Source organism: Pipra filicauda, unplaced genomic scaffold, assembly GCF_003945595.2.
Source record: "Pipra filicauda isolate LSUMZ 115617 unplaced genomic scaffold, ASM394559v2 scaffold47_size6085603_pilon, whole genome shotgun sequence".
In the NCBI taxonomy this organism is placed as follows: Eukaryota; Metazoa; Chordata; class Aves; order Passeriformes; family Pipridae; genus Pipra; species Pipra filicauda.
In genome coordinates, this window is record NW_024104620.1 from 2,266,163 (window position 1) to 2,285,593 (window position 19,431).

The 19,431-nt window shown below is 34.5% G+C and overlaps 1 protein-coding gene across 8 annotated transcripts in view; it reads right to left on the bottom strand.

Moving 5' to 3' along the window:
- The window catches only part of LRP1B (LDL receptor related protein 1B), a 669,756-nt gene that overhangs the window by 181,483 nt on the left and 468,842 nt on the right, over positions 1-19,431 (bottom strand). For all 8 annotated transcript variants that reach the window (XR_005565475.1, XM_027748979.2, XM_027748987.2 and 5 more), the window contains 6 exons: positions 16,181-16,378; positions 14,405-14,609; positions 11,930-12,094; positions 11,165-11,409; positions 4,114-4,245; positions 2,701-2,928 (listed from right to left, as the gene is read on the bottom strand). Coding sequence is in view for 7 of the 8 variants with exons in the window: in XM_027748979.2 (XP_027604780.2) it covers positions 2,701-2,928; positions 4,114-4,245; positions 11,165-11,409; positions 11,930-12,094; positions 14,405-14,609; positions 16,181-16,378 (1,173 nt within the window). In the remaining variant the exon portion in view is untranslated. The remainder of the gene's footprint in view (positions 1-2,700; positions 2,929-4,113; positions 4,246-11,164; positions 11,410-11,929; positions 12,095-14,404; positions 14,610-16,180; positions 16,379-19,431) is intronic.

Consider the following 19,431-nt stretch of genomic DNA (forward strand, 5'->3'; position numbering starts at 1 on the left):
ATTTTCAGTCTTATTTTTCAGGGGAAAAAGAAAGAATATTTTCTTCTAGAGTTTGTTAACAATACTGTGCAATATTCTCTTCAGATGTATTTATTCACTAGTTGACAAAAATTAACAAACTTTATTTTTCTTCTTGGGCCTGATACGCTTGAAATAAAAACATGAACATGAAAATCACACTGAATATTCACAGCATAAAATCTATTGTCCAAATATAATAATCAGACAGATGCTGAACTTTTGGATCGTATTTTTCTATTTAAAAAAGCATTTATTACTTGGTGGCTTTCTAAAACAATATTATGTTGAAGTTTAAAAATCTAATTCCTTCATCAGCACCAGGAAGGCTCAGTACAGAGGATCTGAACTAAAACCACTGGCCTAGAGAACAGTTCCACGGCACAGAAGTAGCTACATCACTGAAGCAGTTTTCTGAGTTTATTCCTGAAGGCTCTGAAGATTCCAAGTTACTCCTCTGCTTTCTTGACTATGGCTAAACATCTGTCAGCCAATGGGAAGACAAGTGAATTCTTTATTTTGCTTTGCTTGTGCTCATAGCTTTTATTTTTATTAAATTGCTTTTATCTCAATCCATGAGTTTTCTCACTTTTACCCTTCTGATTCTCTTCCCTGTCCCACTTTGGGCTTTGACTGAGCAGCTGAGGCAGCAAAACATAAGATGATCAATTTGGTTGCTTCACAGTGTCTTTGTATGTGATGGTCTTCTTTAGCCAGGTATTAAAAGAAATGTTAATATATGTTAATATCTGCCTTAAATACTGAGTATGAAGTCTCTGCTCAAGCTCTAGATATCAATGTCTCTTCACCTTGAGACAGAGCTGGTTCATGTTGATTCTCATCTTTGTAGGCAAGGAGTAGGCCAAGGGTGATTTAAAGATTTCATTATAGTTCATTGTTTATACACATCTTTTGTCAACTTAACGTGGTAATTTCCACTGACAGAATTATTATAGTTGACAAACTAACATGGATGTGGCTGTGGCCTGGTTGAATGGACATAAGGTTGAGCTGTGATTGGGCATTAGGAAGTTTGCCAACTCCAGAGAACACCAAATACGTAGTCCTTGACCCACTTAAAACTGATACCCTGCCCTTCTGGGTTTTTTGGTTGGAGAAACTAGAAAATGAGCATTTCATACTCTTAAAAAGATTAAAGTATGACTTTGGCATCTTTGTGACATTGGCGTAAGACTTCATCCAGTGAGAATTCCACTTGTATGTGCTAACAAAGCTTCTTATGTTCTTATAAGAAGTATAAAAATATAACTGTAAGCAAATGAGATAGTTTACACATAATAAATAGTATTTACAATATTTTGATGTGCCAGAAAATTGTAATTTTGCAAACTTTTATATAATAAGTTACATCTGGAACAAAAAAACCCACAAAAATTCCACCACAGAAACTACCATAATAAAAGGAATATGAAAGAATGCTGATAAACAAACACTCACATATAGTATGTTTCATTAAGTTCCTTGACAAGTTTTGTGACTTTTTACTATATATTTTCTATAATAAACAATGTTTTTATTTTACTACAATTTAAAGAAGCAAGCAACAAGTCTCTCTGTTGGGTGCTGGAATACCTGATGTAAAGAGCTCTAGAAGGCACTGTAAACCTTGTTTTCATTATCGGGACTGAAAATATGTCTAACTGTTAATAAAGTTGTCTCTGAGACAGCAGGGGGAAAAAAAAAGTTAGCCACACAAAATAAATGAATTCATCAATCTGCATAGCCAAATGGGGATATTGCCATATTGCTCCAATCATTTCCCAAAATGTGCTAATACAGAACTAATTTCTTCTAAAGTGACACAAGGGACAGAGCTTTAATTAACTTTCTGAAGTCCCCCAGATAATAACCTATTTGATTTATTTGTTCACAAAATCAGAAAAGGTCTGATCTTGCACAATTGAGTTATTTCTTTTCTCCTCTTCCCCTTCAAACATACATTTAACAATTGGGGAACCAGAGTGAGTAAAATTTCCCTTCAGATAGAATGAACAATCAAACAAACACTACCAAGGACAATGAATTGTATCAATTTAATACCAGAGTTACTGACATAGGGTTGAAGCAATCAGGTGCAGACTTTATATTTCATTAAATTTCTGTACTTCTGAATGTATTCTGTACAGAAAAAAAAAATCTGTATCATCAGTATCACCAAAATTACAATGCTACCATATCATGTGGTTTCACCAGTAGTGCCAAAGCTGAAAGATCTACATGGACTGGAAAGAAAAAAACAGCTCTGACAGAGATAATTTCTTTGTTAGGTCAGCACAGGTAGCCAAAGGACACAGAAAATCCACAGGACATAGGAAATGCTTCAATGAAAAGCTGTGACAGGATATTATGGTTCTCCTGCTTTTTATCTTTATTCTACCTTCTCCCGAAAATATTGTTTCCCTTTTTTACTACACATTTCAATCTTGTATAAAATCAATGTTAAAATTACATCCCAATTTGTTTACATAAAATTGAATTATGAATCAATAAAATGAACTAGAATCCTAAAGAAAATAATTCTGCTTGCTTATTGTTTAGATCAATTATCCAATACCAGTGCAAGGTACACCAATTGAGAACTTGCATGTCCGTATTTTAGCATGCTTACAACTCACATTTACCTAGAATTAATTATTTTTACTTCAATGCTATGCCATTTACCTCTCGAAATAATGGTTTCTAAGCCAGTCCCATTGATGAAGGCACGTTTGATGGTTTGTGTTTTCACATCAGTCCAGTATAAGCGTTCCTCAACAGCATCGAAATCTATGACTGTCACATCATCAATGTCAGGAACAGTGAAGGCTGTGATGAAGTTGAAATATGGATTTTCTATGTCCACCCCTCTTATTTCTGAACGCCTTGCATAGAGGAGAAATTTCTTTCTTTCTGTTGGAAAAAAAGGAAATCGTTATTCCTCATCCTCTTTACATCTCTAACAGGAATCTGAGTCATTAGTTTGAGATCGCTTTACAAATGTGTAAATAGTGTTTATATGAGTGATTAAACATCTCCAAAAAACCTGCAGCCTAGTGACACTTGAGAAATAATGTGTAAAGAGCATAAAAATCACAGGAAAAATACAATAATTCTGGAAGCTGGACGTGGTGTTACCACTCTGCTAAATGAATCTTATGAATGTGTAAGAAAAAAATGCTGAAATATTTTTTACAAAAAGTTTGCCCTGCCTAATCCACTCAAAAAAAATAGTTTTACTTGCACATCAGATCAGACACTAACATTTGGTATCTCAGGGGAACAGGGATTCAGTGTAACAGGGAAGTTTTGCAAACGACGAATGTTTGTGGAAGCAGTAGAAGGCAAACACGTGGAACAAAAAGGGTAAATTGATTCTTCTGATTTGCACCCTCACTAAAGAAAAAGGATGAAACATTAAAGGCAAAACAAAGCTCTCTTTTTAATCTCAAAAGTCTAAATTATTGGAGCAAATGCCTGAGAAGGAACAGTAAAAGTAACTTTTTTTCCCCTGCAATATCCTTGAAACAACAACATATTATTTTTTTATTTCCTAGACGTTATTAATCAACACTGAAAAGAGTAATTTACTACAAGGTTTTACAGATAATACACACAATTATTTGACATTTTGAGGGCTTTTATAGCTTAAAAGTGTTTATTGTAATTGTTTCGTTTTAACTCCCCTGCAAGGCTGCACATCTAACATTTACTCTTTGTTTTTTAATCCTTGAAAATGAAACCAAGGCAACTCTAGAACAGGTAGAGATTTAAGCTTTTAAGTATCTTTTTGTTATTCAGCTTACCTGACTCATAATTTTCGGATGACGCACATGAGAGTACAAAGCTTTCTGGTTTGCAGAGATAAGTTTTACCAACATATCACACACATAAGCAGCACAAAGAAATGGCTGCGGTAACAAATATCAAAGCACCACAGACCTCAATTATGAGAGTCAGTTATTGATTCTCAAAAAGTAGATGCCCCCTTTGAAACATACCAGTAAAAAGCACTGTAGAGATTGTGCTTAAGATTAATTTGTCCAGTCCAAAATTCTAAAATCAATACAATTGTCAGGTTTTGTGGGGGAAACTTACCATAACATGTTTTCTTGTCTAAAGACAGTTTCATCAGGTGTGGACAGGCACAGGCAGCACTTCTGTTGTGATTGATCAGACACATGTGAGAACATGGACCTCTGCCCTCGTTAGCAGCACATGGATTGGAAGCTAAAATTGAATAATGAAACACAAAAAAGTAAAACCACCTTTTCAAATTAAGGTTTGTCACACTGGCATAAGCTACACTGGTGAGAAAGTGGTAAATATTCTATTGAAAGACAAACCCAACCTCAGTGATAAACTGGGCTTGTGCTCTAATCAATTTTTCTAGGCTAATACTCAACTCTTGTCCACGAACATATATTTTAATTTCTTTTGTTGTTGTTGTTGTTAATACAGCCACAAAATTTATCATTGTAACCTCATGAAGACACCGGAAAAATTTTCCCAGGGAGATATTTATTTTGCAGCCTATTCATAAGATTTAAATGTATAGAATTTTACAATCCTAACAAGGACACGTGGGATTAAAAAAATGTTAACATGATAGGGACCTGAAAAATGATTTAATTTTGTGAAAGCTTAGTCAAAGCTTAGATTATGATATGAACTTTGGCAAATTCAATGTTTCCTCTCAATTTGATCTCTCTGCCAGAATATTAGATTGAAATCTAACATGCAAAGATAACTTGCAAAAAAGACATAGCAAAGTATTTCTACTTTTCTTAAAGAAAAACCTTTCCTAAGTGTAGCTTTCCACAAGCAGATTACTATAGTTCACTAACTGAATGAAGTGTGCTAAAATTGCTTTAAAGAGGAGAAAGAAAGCTGACTGGAGAAGACCTGTTAGTCTTACAAAACCTGGAAATCATTCTTATTATCTTTATTAATTACTATAAACACACAGTTCCCCAGCACTGCTGAAGAGACATTTCAGGCATAAACAGAAAGCAATGTTGATTTTTCCTTTTACTAAAAAAAAGCTTTGAAACATTGATGGAAAGTGGGAATGACTGACTCATAAAGACAAATTTACAATTATCAAAACCAATTAGTTTAGAATATAGTCCTCCAGCACTGCGCTGGCCTGCAATACAAGTAATTAGACAACTAGAGAAATCTGATGTATGAATTTCTTTGCAAAAAAATTTAGTTCAAGCACTAAAATTTGAAGACAAAAATCAAAGTCTGCTTCATGGAACCATATTTTTCCCCCTCAGCGCTTCCTTAAATTTATCCACCAACTCCTGGAGCCTTTAATTACTTACTTGTCTAACCAGTACTACAGGAAGGATGAAGCTTTCAAAACCCTGGTTAAACAGGTTAATGAAATTCTTTCCATCATGCTTCTATCAAAAAATCATAGGGTTTCACTGTTTTCTGTAAAGTCATCCCATTTGCCGCTTTTAAGCACTGGAAGCACAGGAAGCCACTCAGCACTCTCCCAGCCTTTAGTTTTCCCTGCTATTCCAAAAGTTTATTGAAAGCAGCATCCCATATCCTCTCTGTCAGGTCTCCTAAACCTCTGACAAAACGTTGTCTGGGCCAATAAGCTTAAAACTATTTATTGCTGCTTAATGATTTAATATCTTCTTTGACAGCCAATAGACCGTAAATACCTCATTATCCTCATGGGATGACTGTACTTGATTCTGCCTTTCCCAAAAACTACAATACAGAGATGTTTATTTAATATCACTTTTCTTGTATCTATAGTACCAATTTTGAGAAAATTGGGGGTGATCTCTTTTAATAAGTTCACAAGTTTGTGTGGAAGACAAAAAAACATGAAGTTAAGGAAATAACACTGAAGAAGGTTCAAAGAGCCTTCACAGATAATAATTATTAATGCACTATTAGTAAATATAAGTCATCTATCTCTATGAACTATACATCAGAAAGGAAACATAACTCAGACTTCTGACAATATTGTGAAGGAGATCATAGAGTCATTTAGGTTGTAAGGGACCTAAGAGAACCATCTAGTGATTCAACCTCCTGCAATTTTTTGACATTTTTAACATTGCTACTGCAAGATTTAAAATTTAGTCGTATGTTTTGTAAAACAGAATTTCCTTTAATTTATTTGCCAACACCACAAAACAGTGTTTCCTGTGGAACCTCAACTTCTCTATATGCATATAACCATCTGTGACAATGATTTATTTAGGGTCTAAAAATAATAAATACAACTTGTCTTTCAGTGCAAGTAGTGTATTTTGTTCTTCTCCACTGAAGTTGTGGTTCCAGTCTGCTCCAAGTATCCACAAAGAGGAGTCAGTACAATTCATGTACTGTCTGTTCACATCACAATTCCCTTCATATAGCATGGAATATAAAACTGGTGGAAAAAGAATTGCTCTAAAGCAGATGTGTTTGTTTCCACATGAGTGAACAACTCTGGGAGCAAACTATCATAATCTAAAAATTACTTCTAACAGCACATATTTACATATTCCTTTCATATTCATACTGCTTTCACTGAATAACAGCTAAGCCCATTCTCTATTTTCTAATAAAAACTAATTCTCCCGAAGGCACATAGATATGTTATTGCTTTGACTCTCAAAAATTTGGCTTTTATGTCCTTGTGCTGATTCTAATATTTTCTTCTATTTCTATTGTGAATAACCACATAACCATTCCTTATTCACCTTTTCCATGCCATTTATGATTTCACAGACTGCCATCATACAGAAGCCTGTCTATAAGTTGTACTTCAAGCAGTATCAGCCTACCTGTCCTCAGACCAAAACCTTTCCCATACTCTTGATCAGCCTGTCAAGCTTTCTCAATAGCTTCTGTATGATCTGTAAACAGTATTCAAGATGTGGGAATACTATGGATTTATACAGCACCACAGTTCGCTGTCTATACTTCTTTATTCCTTTCCTAATCATTTCCAGCAATATATTCCCTTTGATCATAGTAACCCACAGAACTGGCATTTTCACCAATATGCCAGCCTTTTGCATTATTTAATTGATTTCCACTGCTGATTGCTTGTCAATCTATTTTTCTTACGGTGCTGAGCACAGACACGTACACATCACTCTGTCATCATGTTACTTCTTGACTGCTCTCCAATTTTATTTAAGCAAAACATTTCTTTTTCTTGACCAGTAACCCTTAAAAAACCCCTCAGACATCCCATCACCAGCTGACAAATGAACAGTTACTCTGACAACCTCTCAATATGCTCATTCACTGTGGACCAACTTACCCTCCCCATTAACTTCATATTGAACCTGCCCCTTCATGGCATCAGATTAGCGAGACATAGTTTGATCTTATTCTTTAATGGTGCACAACATGATTAAATTCTGCCCACACCTTCAAATATATGCACTACAGTTACACCAAAAGGGTCCTTTTAAATTCCCACTCATATTTAAAAGTAGCTATAGATCTAATCCTCTGCTCACTTTCAACAATTTTAGCATGCTTTTCATAAGGCCAAACATCCTCCTGCTGCAGTCAGCCAAGTTAAAATCTTTATACCATCTGATTACATCTGATTACTTTAGCACTGATCTAGGGAATTTACAGGTTAGGACAGATCAGATAAGGTGTGTTCTAAAATAAATAATTATTTCCTCTAATCACTATTTCTATTCCAATTTGTAATCATTCACTTCAAGAATTAGTTAACACACTACATAACAAAAATCTACGTATCACCATGAAGCTAAATAAACAAGAAAATTATTAGGGCAAAGTTAGCACAATTCTTCATGATATGTCATTGTACTGAGGATGATAACTTTATGGTAATTCTGAAGCTCTTATTATCAACTGTTGGGGTCAAAACAAGCAAGATGAGCTCCTCCATCACATGGCGAACAGTTACACACCTGAACCACCTGCCCCAAAAGTTGCAGACAATATGTCAACTTGAAGAATTCACACAAGAAGAATAAGTCAAAGCCTTTAAAGAACAAAAAGGCCATTTAAGGCTGAAAAATCACTGAGTTACAGGCTACTGGAAACCTGTATGGGAGGAGAATGGCTGCTGTCTTTCCCCAGGTCCACAAATTCCTTTAGGCCCTGATCAGCCACTTTCAAAGACAGGATGCTGAGTTAAGACAATGGGAGGAGAGACTGCACTTATAACTCCTAAAACAAAAATGGAACTTTCACAAGGCACTAAGGAACCCAGTTTAAAGCTCAGAAAAACTGTATGTATTTTGCATGATTTATAATACATATAGCACTTTGTTCAGGTTTTGAAGTAAAAAAGGATGTACACAAGGTTGAGATAAAATCTTAAACTAATAATTATTCTTTTTTAAAGCTACCCATCTTAAGTTACATTTCTGTAAAAAGTTATTTATTTCAAACAGCTGGTAATCTGTGTCTCAACAGAATATTGTAACAAAGGAGCGCTATGGAGTTCAATGTTTTTCATTTTTTAATTACAGAAGAGCCCAGTGGTACCAATATACTTTATATTCAATGGTTGTTATAGTGTTTGTTATGATTTTTAAATAAAAATTTCATTCGCAGAAAGGAAACTAATTCCACATCCATGTTTGGTTTTTTGTTTTTCCCTTTATTCCAAAGTAATACCCTTGAGAAATGAAAAAAAAAAAAAAAAAAAAGGGGGGGGGGGATGTGTGAGAAGTTCACAGCTTTTTGTTTTCAAGCTCTGATCCTTCCAATGCACTATATTTACCCCTCTTATCACTATCCTTAGTACATCTCCTGGTACAACTTCTTGTGACTAAAATAGAAGACCTTGTTCTTGGCAGCAAGTGGATTTCTAATATAATGGAGCAAGTTGAAAGAAAATGTTCTTCTTAGAAACCCTGTGTTTGCTTCGTTAACAGCATTCCTGACACAGCTTTGGTTCTGTGAAGATGAGTGGGTCTCAAGCTCATATTCCTGAGAATATTCTGCATTAGGTAAGAAGGCTTCCATAATCCCCTGTGGTTTCCTGACAGATGAACTTATCAACCATACAAATATCTCACTGCAACTTCACATCCTTAAATTAGCATCTGTCCTAGACTGACTGTTGCTTGAGGCTACAGGAATTTATTTAGCTCTGCTCTACTTTATTTCAATCAAAATAACTTGCATGATATATATTGAAAGCTAATAAACTTTCACCTACATAGGTGACCCAGATGTAGATCTGTGGAGATTAAACTAAAAAATGTTCATCCTTCAGTAGCATATTTATACTGACAGTTTGGAATGTAAATCTATTGTTAATTTTATTTTGAGATTCTAACCTGCATGATATCTTGTTCATTTATTGAAAAATAGCTACAAATTCAAAAGAAAAATAAGAAGTTACAGCATAGTATCACCGTTTTTCTCTAGCTCCAATAAAGCGAGGTACTGGAGATTCAGGAAAAAAAACAAATTTCTTCCATTGAAAGAGAACAATTTAGAGCAAACCCAAAAGGTCAATCATAAAATCAGAATCCAGTGTTTTCTACATCATAAAAAAAAAAGTTGCAATTACACAACTTGATATTTGAACTTCTTTATTTGGGAAAATAACAGATGAAAACTCTTCTACAGCTTCGACTTGCCTTGAGGCCAAGATATCTGTGACTGTGGAATACCAACTGATGGCTCCCTAGGCTATAGACTCTCTCCAAAGACGCTGCCTGGCCCCAGTCCAAACAGAAAATAGTTGTTCTTTTTCTGACAGCAAGAAAAGGCTAATGGGAACTCCACTGCTACTCTGAAAATATGGAACAGAGCTCCTCAAATCCCAAAACTCAGGAAGTGACTAATTACAAATAAAAAAACCTAAATCCCCTCCCTGCTAAAAAAAAAAACAACAAAACAAACAAAAAAACCCCCACAAAAACCAACCAATCAACTAAAACCCCAAAAAACCAAACCAAACAAACGCACAAAAAACCCTCAAACCCCAAAAAACAAGCCCAAAAGACACATTATTTGAAAGGGGTGTGCAGAGGTGCATATTTATACCACCCGTTATTTTCACATTTTGGGCAAACATATTCTTCTGTCTAGAAGTCAGACAGCTTTGTTAGAGCAGTATACTGCCCTAAAAAGTAAACTCTTAAAAATTAGAGAAATAAGAGGCTTATTTAAAAAAGTAATAAAGTCCAAGGAATCTGGCATCCACTGTAAACCAGTAAGTAACATTCTTCTTTAATATATATTCATTATTATTTTAAAATAAAGCCATCAGAAAAATGTATCCTGACATTCTATGTCACCTGCTGTGAGGCAGATGAGGAGGTCACTGTGAGTCTTTATCACAGTTATCACAAAGCTTCACGAACTAGCAAATGAGTTGTATCATTGCTCTCCTTTTTTCCACATGTGCTATTAAGGAACATCCTTCAAATCTTTTGACTGCTAGTGTGCAGGGAGAATTTTACTTGCTGGTACTCATTTATATTAGAGCTTTATCCATAGTTTTCTATGCATAACTGATGCAGAACTAGATTTCAAGACATTTACAAAGCCATACAAAATTGTCAGGATTCAATGTTTTCAAATCAGGATTGCTCAGAACCTACTAATATAAAAGTCTAAATGGCTTACTGAGTGCTACAAACCCTGGGTAAGAAGAAAAACAAAATATCATTTCTCAATATTAAAAAAAAAAAGGTGTATATGAGATGAATTTTAAAGTAGTTTCTATTAACATCAAATTTTTGACAGAAGAGTTGAAGTTTATCCAGTGAACCTGGGAAATTCTATAACTGATTGGTGGTCATCCTCCAGTGGTCTTTTTTATTTCCTAGATTTATGAACAAAACAATGACTGTTTTTGTTATATTACACAATAGAAATACATATGCAATTCTTTTTTCAGCATTGGTACTTTTCAGGGTACATACATATATATATATAAGCCATATATATATTTATGAACTCCATACAACCTTCTGCCACATGGGTTGCATGCCTTCATCTAGTGCTGAATACAAGGCGAATTCACATACAGATAATTATATATAAAAAAAAATCTATTTTCCCCCCTCATAGGAACAATAATAAATTATTCTACAAATAATACAGATTTTTATATAAAAAAATATTTACTCCTCCTCTCATAGGAGCAATAATTAATTATTCCATAAAGAGTCACCTTGTGGTTGACGACTTGGATGGTAGATCTGAAGATCAAATGGCTGAGCACTTGTTTTTTGTATTACACTGACATTCTGGCCAGTCCACTTATTGGCTTTTGCCAGTGTATTGGTTCTCCAATCTGTCCAATAAACTTCACTCCCATACAAAGAAACAGCAAAAGGGTGAGAAAGATATTCGTGACCCCGTATGATCTCTATCATGCCGGTTCCATCATACAGTGCAGAATAAATGGCATCCGACCTACAAGATACCCCCAAATTTAAGATAACATAAAAATAAACATCACACCACCATTATGAAATTGGGTAAAATACATAAAAACTTAACTCTTACATACTGGTAAGACCAAAGGATGTTCACAGTGCAACCATTAATTTCAGAGATTATTTCCTTCATATTAATAATTTAACTAGAGGTATGAAATACTGGCTTGCTTGTATAATGTTTAAATTTACCTCTCTGCTGTGAAAAATACAACAGGAAAATCAGTTTCAGATGAACTTACAGGAAAAAAAAATAGTTAACTATCTTGGGCCTTCCATGGATAAGTGTCAGGGAGGACATGTGGGAACTGTTCTCTGAGAACAGGGAGCCAGGAGCCATGGATGATACCAGAGCTCTCAGGGCAGAGGTTTCACCCCTGCCCCTGATTTATGCCCATGATGTAAATAACTACATTCCACTTACAATGCATTTCACATTTCTTCATGCAAGAATAAGGGTTTATAAACAGATAATAATAAAGCTGTTATCACTTTACCTGGCATCTGTCCACACTATTCTTTTTTCAAAGTGATCTACAGTAAGGCCGTTAGGCCAGGCTCCAGTATCCATATCTTTATATATGATTTTTCTTTCTGCTCCACTCATGGAAGCGGATTCAATGCGAGGAAAATTTGCATCCCAGTCCGTCCAAAACAGAATCCTTGTAAGACGAAGAGGAAAAGAAAAGGGATAGAAGGAAAATATTAAAGCACCAAGAATAATCTGAAATGGTTTAATAAGACAATAGCTGGAAAAAATGTTCAAATGTTTACACGGTTTAAATTAAAGGAAAAAAACATAGATCAATTTGGGCAACTATATAAATTCCTTGAAGTAAAAGGGTAATATTTCATCATTAGTGTTAGAGTAATCATGAAATTACAAAAGTCTTTTAAAAGCTAGGAGTTTAATTCTCTTTTTCATGTCCATTTATACAAGTAACAGCTTGTCTTTCTTCCCTCTATAATTAGAAACCCAGCCCATTAAATGAAATTATAATGAAAGCCTCTGAAAGCAATTCACAAATGAGAAAGATGGGGAGAGGAGAATGGGAAGAAAGGTGATTTGAGGTAGCAGGGATCAAGGAACAGGCTAAACCAGAACTTTTTTTATCCATTATTAAGAATGAAGATATCATGAAGATCCCCTAGATTTTGGCATGTGATCAACAAATTTTATACAGATTAGTCGAAAGAAAACTGAAAAACTGTGTTGTATGGTTGGTTCCCTCAGTTATGTACTATCTCCAGTGTTTTTCCAATAAGGAGAGCTTTCACCTGTATTACCAAAGCAGTATCTTGTTAAAGGTGAGAAGCAGTGTCATCAAAAGGCCAAAAATACATTCTAACTGTTCTTAGCTTATTGAGTTTTCAACACCACACAAACTTTTTGACTTGTTAAAGGAAAATAATACCTTTGACAGGAAAATTTCTGATTAGTTGTAAAGAGCTAATGGCAGAGAGTCAGACTATAACCAAACTTGTGACAAGTTTTCATATTTCCCACTAAAAGACCTTCAACATTAACAGAGATGTTAAACAGGATAAGACTACATGATTCTGTTTGTCTTAGTGCTGAGTTTCTGCCTGTGTAGACCCACGTGGACACACATGTTTATGTATAAAAGTTTATTTTAAATACATCTGTGCATATGTAGACTGAGAATACATGCTTGGCCTCACTGCAGGTTGGAATGGAGCTATGGAGTCACACCTCTATTGGGATACAGGATTTGTGCAGTCCTAACAAAACCCTTTGCTTTAAATCACCAGTGTTTGTTTATTCACATTTATTTGTGAAAAGACTGAGGAGCTATTCCTATCTGTGTTCAAAGATTTTATTCTTTCCTTACTTTTAACATAATGTAGCATCAATTGCTTCCAGTTTTTCAAAAGGCAGATTAAGCCTTCAGTTTCAGCAAGAGGGGTGATTTGATTTTTTTTTTTGCCTTCCAACCACTTAATTTGAACAACTTCTCTGCCAATTTTTCTGCCAACAAGATGGCTCTTTAAAAAGATCTCTATAGATAAGCAATGTACTCTGTAAATAAGCTTCCTAGTATCGCAGTTGAGAGGGCAATATCCTTACTCATTTAAAGCACGTACATCCTAATTCACAATTTAGGTCCCAGAGAGACCTCAGGTACCAGAATATGGGATCTTTATCTATTTTTATGTTCACAGCTTTGTTTCTGAAAGAAATATTCAGTGAAGACATGACAGACCCCAGCAAATCCTAAAATTAAATATTCCCAAAATTAAATATCATGACTGCAAACTCACAATTTGTATTATTTTTTGCCACATTTAATTCGTGCTTGGTGGTTTGTTGTTTTTGTTTTTCAGTTGTTTATTTCTTTTTCTCCTCTGAAAGAATAATAATTATGAGAAGAGGATGTAGCTATTGACTATCACCTAATATTCTGTTTTATAGGATATCCCTAATGAACAGGTAGAAAAAATACTGACAGAAGCTGTCTAACATTATCTCTACTTTAAAGATGGAGAACCAAATACAAAAGGTGGGATTTACCTCACTCAACTGTTAGTCTTCCAGTAACATCTAAACTACATTTTTATAGCCACACCAAAAAAAATGAGACTCTAAGTGAGATGAATCACCTGGACAACACTTAATTCTGTCCATTAACCACACAGGAAGGTTAGACCAAAGGCTCCAGTTACTATCATGCACATTAAAAAAAAAATAAATGAAACAACCACATGTCAAGGGAAGTAATTTGCCAACAAACAGATATCTGTATCTCCTGATGTACTTTTTTTAACCCTCTTCACTGGGACAAGACCCACCGATAATGGATTGTTTATCAGTCAAAATATACTTTCAGGAACTACTAAGGATAAGCTAGAAACTATAACTCGCAACAAAAAAGAAAATCAATCAATCTCACATTTAAACCTCTAACTCTGAAATACTTTGCAACAAGAAAAAGCAATGTTTTTATAATTACCCATATCTGGGATCCAAAGCAATAGCCCTTGGATGTTCCATAGCTCCAGCTATTAATGTTGTTCTCAGAGTGCCATCTAGTTTTGCTACTTCAATCTGGTCCAAATTGCTGTCTATCCAGTATATGTTTCCTGCAATCCAATCTACAGTAAGACCTTCAGGTGTGGCCAGGCCATGTTGTACCACAACCTCAATGGCACTAACACCTTAAAAAAAAAAAAAAGGGGAAGAAAAAAAGAGAAAACAAAAAAGAGTCTTAAAGAACTAATACAGAGTCTGAATATATAATATAGTGAACATGGACATACAAGTCTATCATATATTCATGGAGTGAATTCTTGATTAATCTGTATCTGATGGATGGTAACACTTTGTTCAACGTGACATTTTTTCTTTACAAATGCAACAGGATGCTGAAAATAAGTTCAGTTTTGGAAGTTACACAAATAAAATTCATTCCACAGTAATAAAAAAGTTTAAGTCTCTGATGCTTTAGTCAGTAAAGCCCTGAAACTTTCCATAAAGGTCAGAGGCTACATGCAGAGTAACACAGGAGAGGTACAGAACTCATGCAGTTCTACTTCCCTTGTTTCTCAATCAGAAAAAGAGAAAACTGCAAGATTGTGATGAAGTCAGAAACGGCAGGGAGAACTCTGTTTGGAATACATATTTTGAGAAGCTCCACAATAAATAGCCTTACTTTATTCCTTTGAATTCACATGCACAATTCACACTGTTGCTGTCAACTAACAGCTCTTCTCTACCAAATATGTCTTCCAGAGAATCACAAAATGTTTCACACAAATTGCAACTACAGAACCACTCCATTAGTCCTCAGGACTTCCAGAAAGGCACAGTGCTCTTGCAGGTGCAAGTCAGTTCTTCACAGCTGCAAGACTCAAGGATTAAATTAATTTTTTTTTTTAATTGTTACGCCACGGAAGTCACTTGGTTTCTGGTATAGTGGGATTAAAACACACCGTGACAACAACAGCCTTTTATTGGTGTCACACAAACACCAAAACCATGACTGGAAAGTAGCAGCTCTTTTGCTGTTTTTACGTACTTAACAGTGTAGGATATTTCTTTCCTCATCTGGATCTCTGGATACAAAATACCCACAAATACAGTCTACTAATGAGCAGAAAAAAACCCCAGGAAACTAAAATCAAGCATTTCAGAGAACATATGTGTGAATGCATAAGTGAACTTTGACAGAAGCGAGTCAGATATTCTTATGCCTCTTAGCTCTTGCAGGAATGGAAGCACTGGAACATACACTGCAACAAAGAACATTTTGTAGAAACCCTTTTGTATATGTTATGAGATTATATTGAGTTAAAGGCCACCATTAAGTCACCAGGGCAAAGAACGTGTCTTTCTGGATGCTATAAAATTTTGAAGTAGGATCTGTCACTTAGTGAGAGGATGTAATTTATCAGACAGCTGATAAATTCTTATACTTTGTTAATAAGATGAAGGTAAATTACAAAAAAATGAAAGAAATCAATATTGCACTCACTGGATCAGAAGGAAATATCAGCCTTTTGCATTTGCCATTTTCTTCCCCCTATAGCCTCTTGCAAAAAGAAGCTTTGATAATAGAAGTCTTGTCTAGCTCGACATCAAGTACAATCTAGATAAACACCTTTTCAAAGGCAGGATAGCATCATAAATTCTGTTTCTGTGAATGGCAGCTCAGTTATGACTGAACAGGTCCAGCACCCTGTAACTGCAGTTGTTCTTACTGTTAAGAAAATAAAGATTAAATCCATACCTCCAGTGTCAGAGAGCTTGCCTCTGTAAATTTTGTCCTCTACCACATCTGTCCAGTACAGTAAACTCTGACTGAAATGGAAGTCAAGGGCTATTGTATTTCTTAGCCCAGGAACTAAGAGGCTGTAGTCACGCTTGTGAAGATCAATTTTTCTGATCTCATGTCGAATAGAAAAAATTATGAAAGCTTCAAATGGATCTGGAAGCAGAAGATTATACATTTCAAAAGCATAATAAAGAAGATATTGTTACATATTGATATAAATGACAAGTAGAGGGTGAACGACAGAACACTTAATCAGGAGGAACAGATGATTAAAACAATTCATCTTCTGATAAGGAGTCTTTCAAATACTTTTTCAGTCCCACAAACTTTTCACTTCTCTCTTTGAATATTACCTTTGATCCCAATGATAGATATTAAACATTAAATTCGGAAATATCAAACTCAGCTATTGAACTGTGTTTTGTAGCCCATAATTTGAGCTTTAAAAAGTCACAGTATCAAAATCAAAAGCTGATTTCTCCAAAGTTTGAGAAAATATTAATCTATTAAATTATACATTGTTTCAAATACCAGTTAGTTGAAACACTTTACTAAAATATAGATAATGTACCTTTTCAATATAATATGTACCTTGGTTTTCAATTGAAGTGCTTAAAAAAACCCTCACCTCAAACTAACAAGCAAGAAAATTAACATTTGTACATGCTTATTGATACACTTCATCACAAATCCAGCTACCATTACAGTTCTCCTTCTTTTCTATTCAATTAGTGTTACATGATTTGTGCCAGTGAGTTTAAATCAAATTGCATCAAATTGCATATAAATATCTGTAAACACACTCTGCATAGGTCAAACCATACTATGAAATTGATTATTTTTTTTATTATAGTTCTTACATATTTTAAATTAGGAAAGGTTTTGCAAACAAGTAGCTGTGTTAATAAAACAAAAAAGAAAGACAAAAATTGGATTCTGTAAATTGTTGAATCAACTTGGCATATCCACTTTACTACAGATTTCACAGCAACCCTTTCCTGTGGGGAAGTAATTGGGTTTCTTTCCCCCCAGTTCTTTTCCTAGAGTAAAACACAAATTATACTGCGGGTCTTGTTTCCCATACAATTAAACCCCCATTTATATAAAATATTATTGGCTGTTTATGGCAATAGGTAGTATTGCATTGTTCTTCTAAAATACTCAAAGAAAAAGTTGCACAAATTTTACTCTCTACTCTCAAGTAGAGAGATGTGTTAATATGACTTTTTGAAAACATTAACTTCATCATGTTCTTCTCTTGATACCCACTGCAAACACAGAATAAATGATGATGTTTTAAGCTAATCAGGTACCTCAGCAGAGCTGTTTCTGCTCTTGCATTACTTGTTCAAATCTGGCTTGAACTTTCCAAATGATCCTCCTGTTTGTGAAAGCAATGAATGACTTCCTGCAAAGTCATTTTCAAAGCTCTGCAGTAGTTAGATAATTTAATAAAGAGCAGGATCACTGACATTAGCAGCTATTTCACAAGTACCAGTTATCTGAACTTGAGAAATACTTTAGTGGCACTTTCCAATTTCTGATCAATTCACAGCTATTATGCAGGTTTTTTTGCAATTCCCATGCATAAGATCACACATCATGATCATGAACAGTGGTTTCTTTTATATTTCTCATTAATTGACACCACAATGGAAAAAAAAAAAAGAAACCTAATAAACATGTGCTATGTTGTATTTTTTTTTTCATTCAAAGCAGAGGAAGTATAGCTTAAGATAAATAACCTACAGTGAAAATTATCAAGAACACTGATGAAAAAGATTAAAGTTCAATGGGATCTTGACACTTGAAATAAATATGACATAACCCTTCCACTCCCTTCACCTAAGCTTTGTTGACAACAGCCAAGATACTGTACCCTCTCCTGAACACATCTCTTAAAAAAGAATGTCAATCAACTACATAAGTGCAAGGAGAAAAGAGCAAGTGTTGTAAGAGATCTAGAAAGCATGGCCTGCAAGGAAAAAAATGAACAATCTGGAACTTCTTAGTCTAAAAAAAAAAAAAAAAATAGAATAACAAGATCACAGGAAGCACATAAAATTCTCCAAAGACATAAAAAACCTATGAATTGAAAATGGGAAAAATCCCGTTTTCTGTATAAATAACAAGTAGGTCAAGGATTAAAGGCTTAAACTGGACCAGGAAGACACAGAAAGACTAGAAAAACAAAAATCTTAGGAGAGTGAGGAACTGAAACAATTCACTCCAGGGAAACTTGGAGTTTACCAGTGAGGGTGTCTTGAAGGTCTTGGAAAGCAGATAAACAAGAGCAGTATTAAAATTAGCCTTTGATCTTCCTTCCAACCTTATCATTCAATGGTTCTATAAAACGAGCTGTATTTTAGTGAATTAGAATTTTCAGGCTCAATCAAATCAATGTTATTTGAAGTTATACTGCCATCACCCTCTAAAACCAAAATCTGATGTTATTTTCCAATTTGATTCCTCTTCTAGAAATTGAAAGTGAATACTTTTTATTCTACAAGTTGACTAAGAGCTTTTTTGTAAAATCTCAAATTAATGTAATGGTTATTGATTACATTCTTTAAAACTTTAAGGAAAATCCACTGTTAACAATTTATTAGAGAAAAATCATACATTTCTGTACCTTCTTATTTCATAACTGCACCAAAGCTTTTTTTACCATACATATAAGTGTATAAAATATGTGAAAAACATAAAGCATAAAACTACATTAGCAGCTGTAAGAAAAAAATTCTGATAGAAGAAAACTACCTATGCAATACAATCAAAAGAGACTGTATATAAAAAAAATAGTGTTTCACTTTTTCCAACGGTTTAAATTTAAAATTCTGTCTTGAGAAAAATTCTAACTGAAGATAACTGTTTCACTGAAGCTTATTGTAACAGTGGCAGCACAGCAAGCGATCTACACTATGATTTTATGACAATCACCTCAAAGGAAAACAATCATTTCATAAGGATTCTGCAAAAACCACTTCATTAAAAGTTGGATATTGCTCAGAGAGGATTGGACTACCCTCTCTCTCACCCTTCCTCCATTTTAGTATTGAAAGCAATCTGGAAACTACAACAAATTTGAATTTCAAACCTGCTAAAACAGACAAAACATACAGATACATCATACAAATATATCTGTATATATAGTGATATAACAGAGTCCCCCCAAAGCTTAGAAAACCCAATTCTAAAAGGTTGAA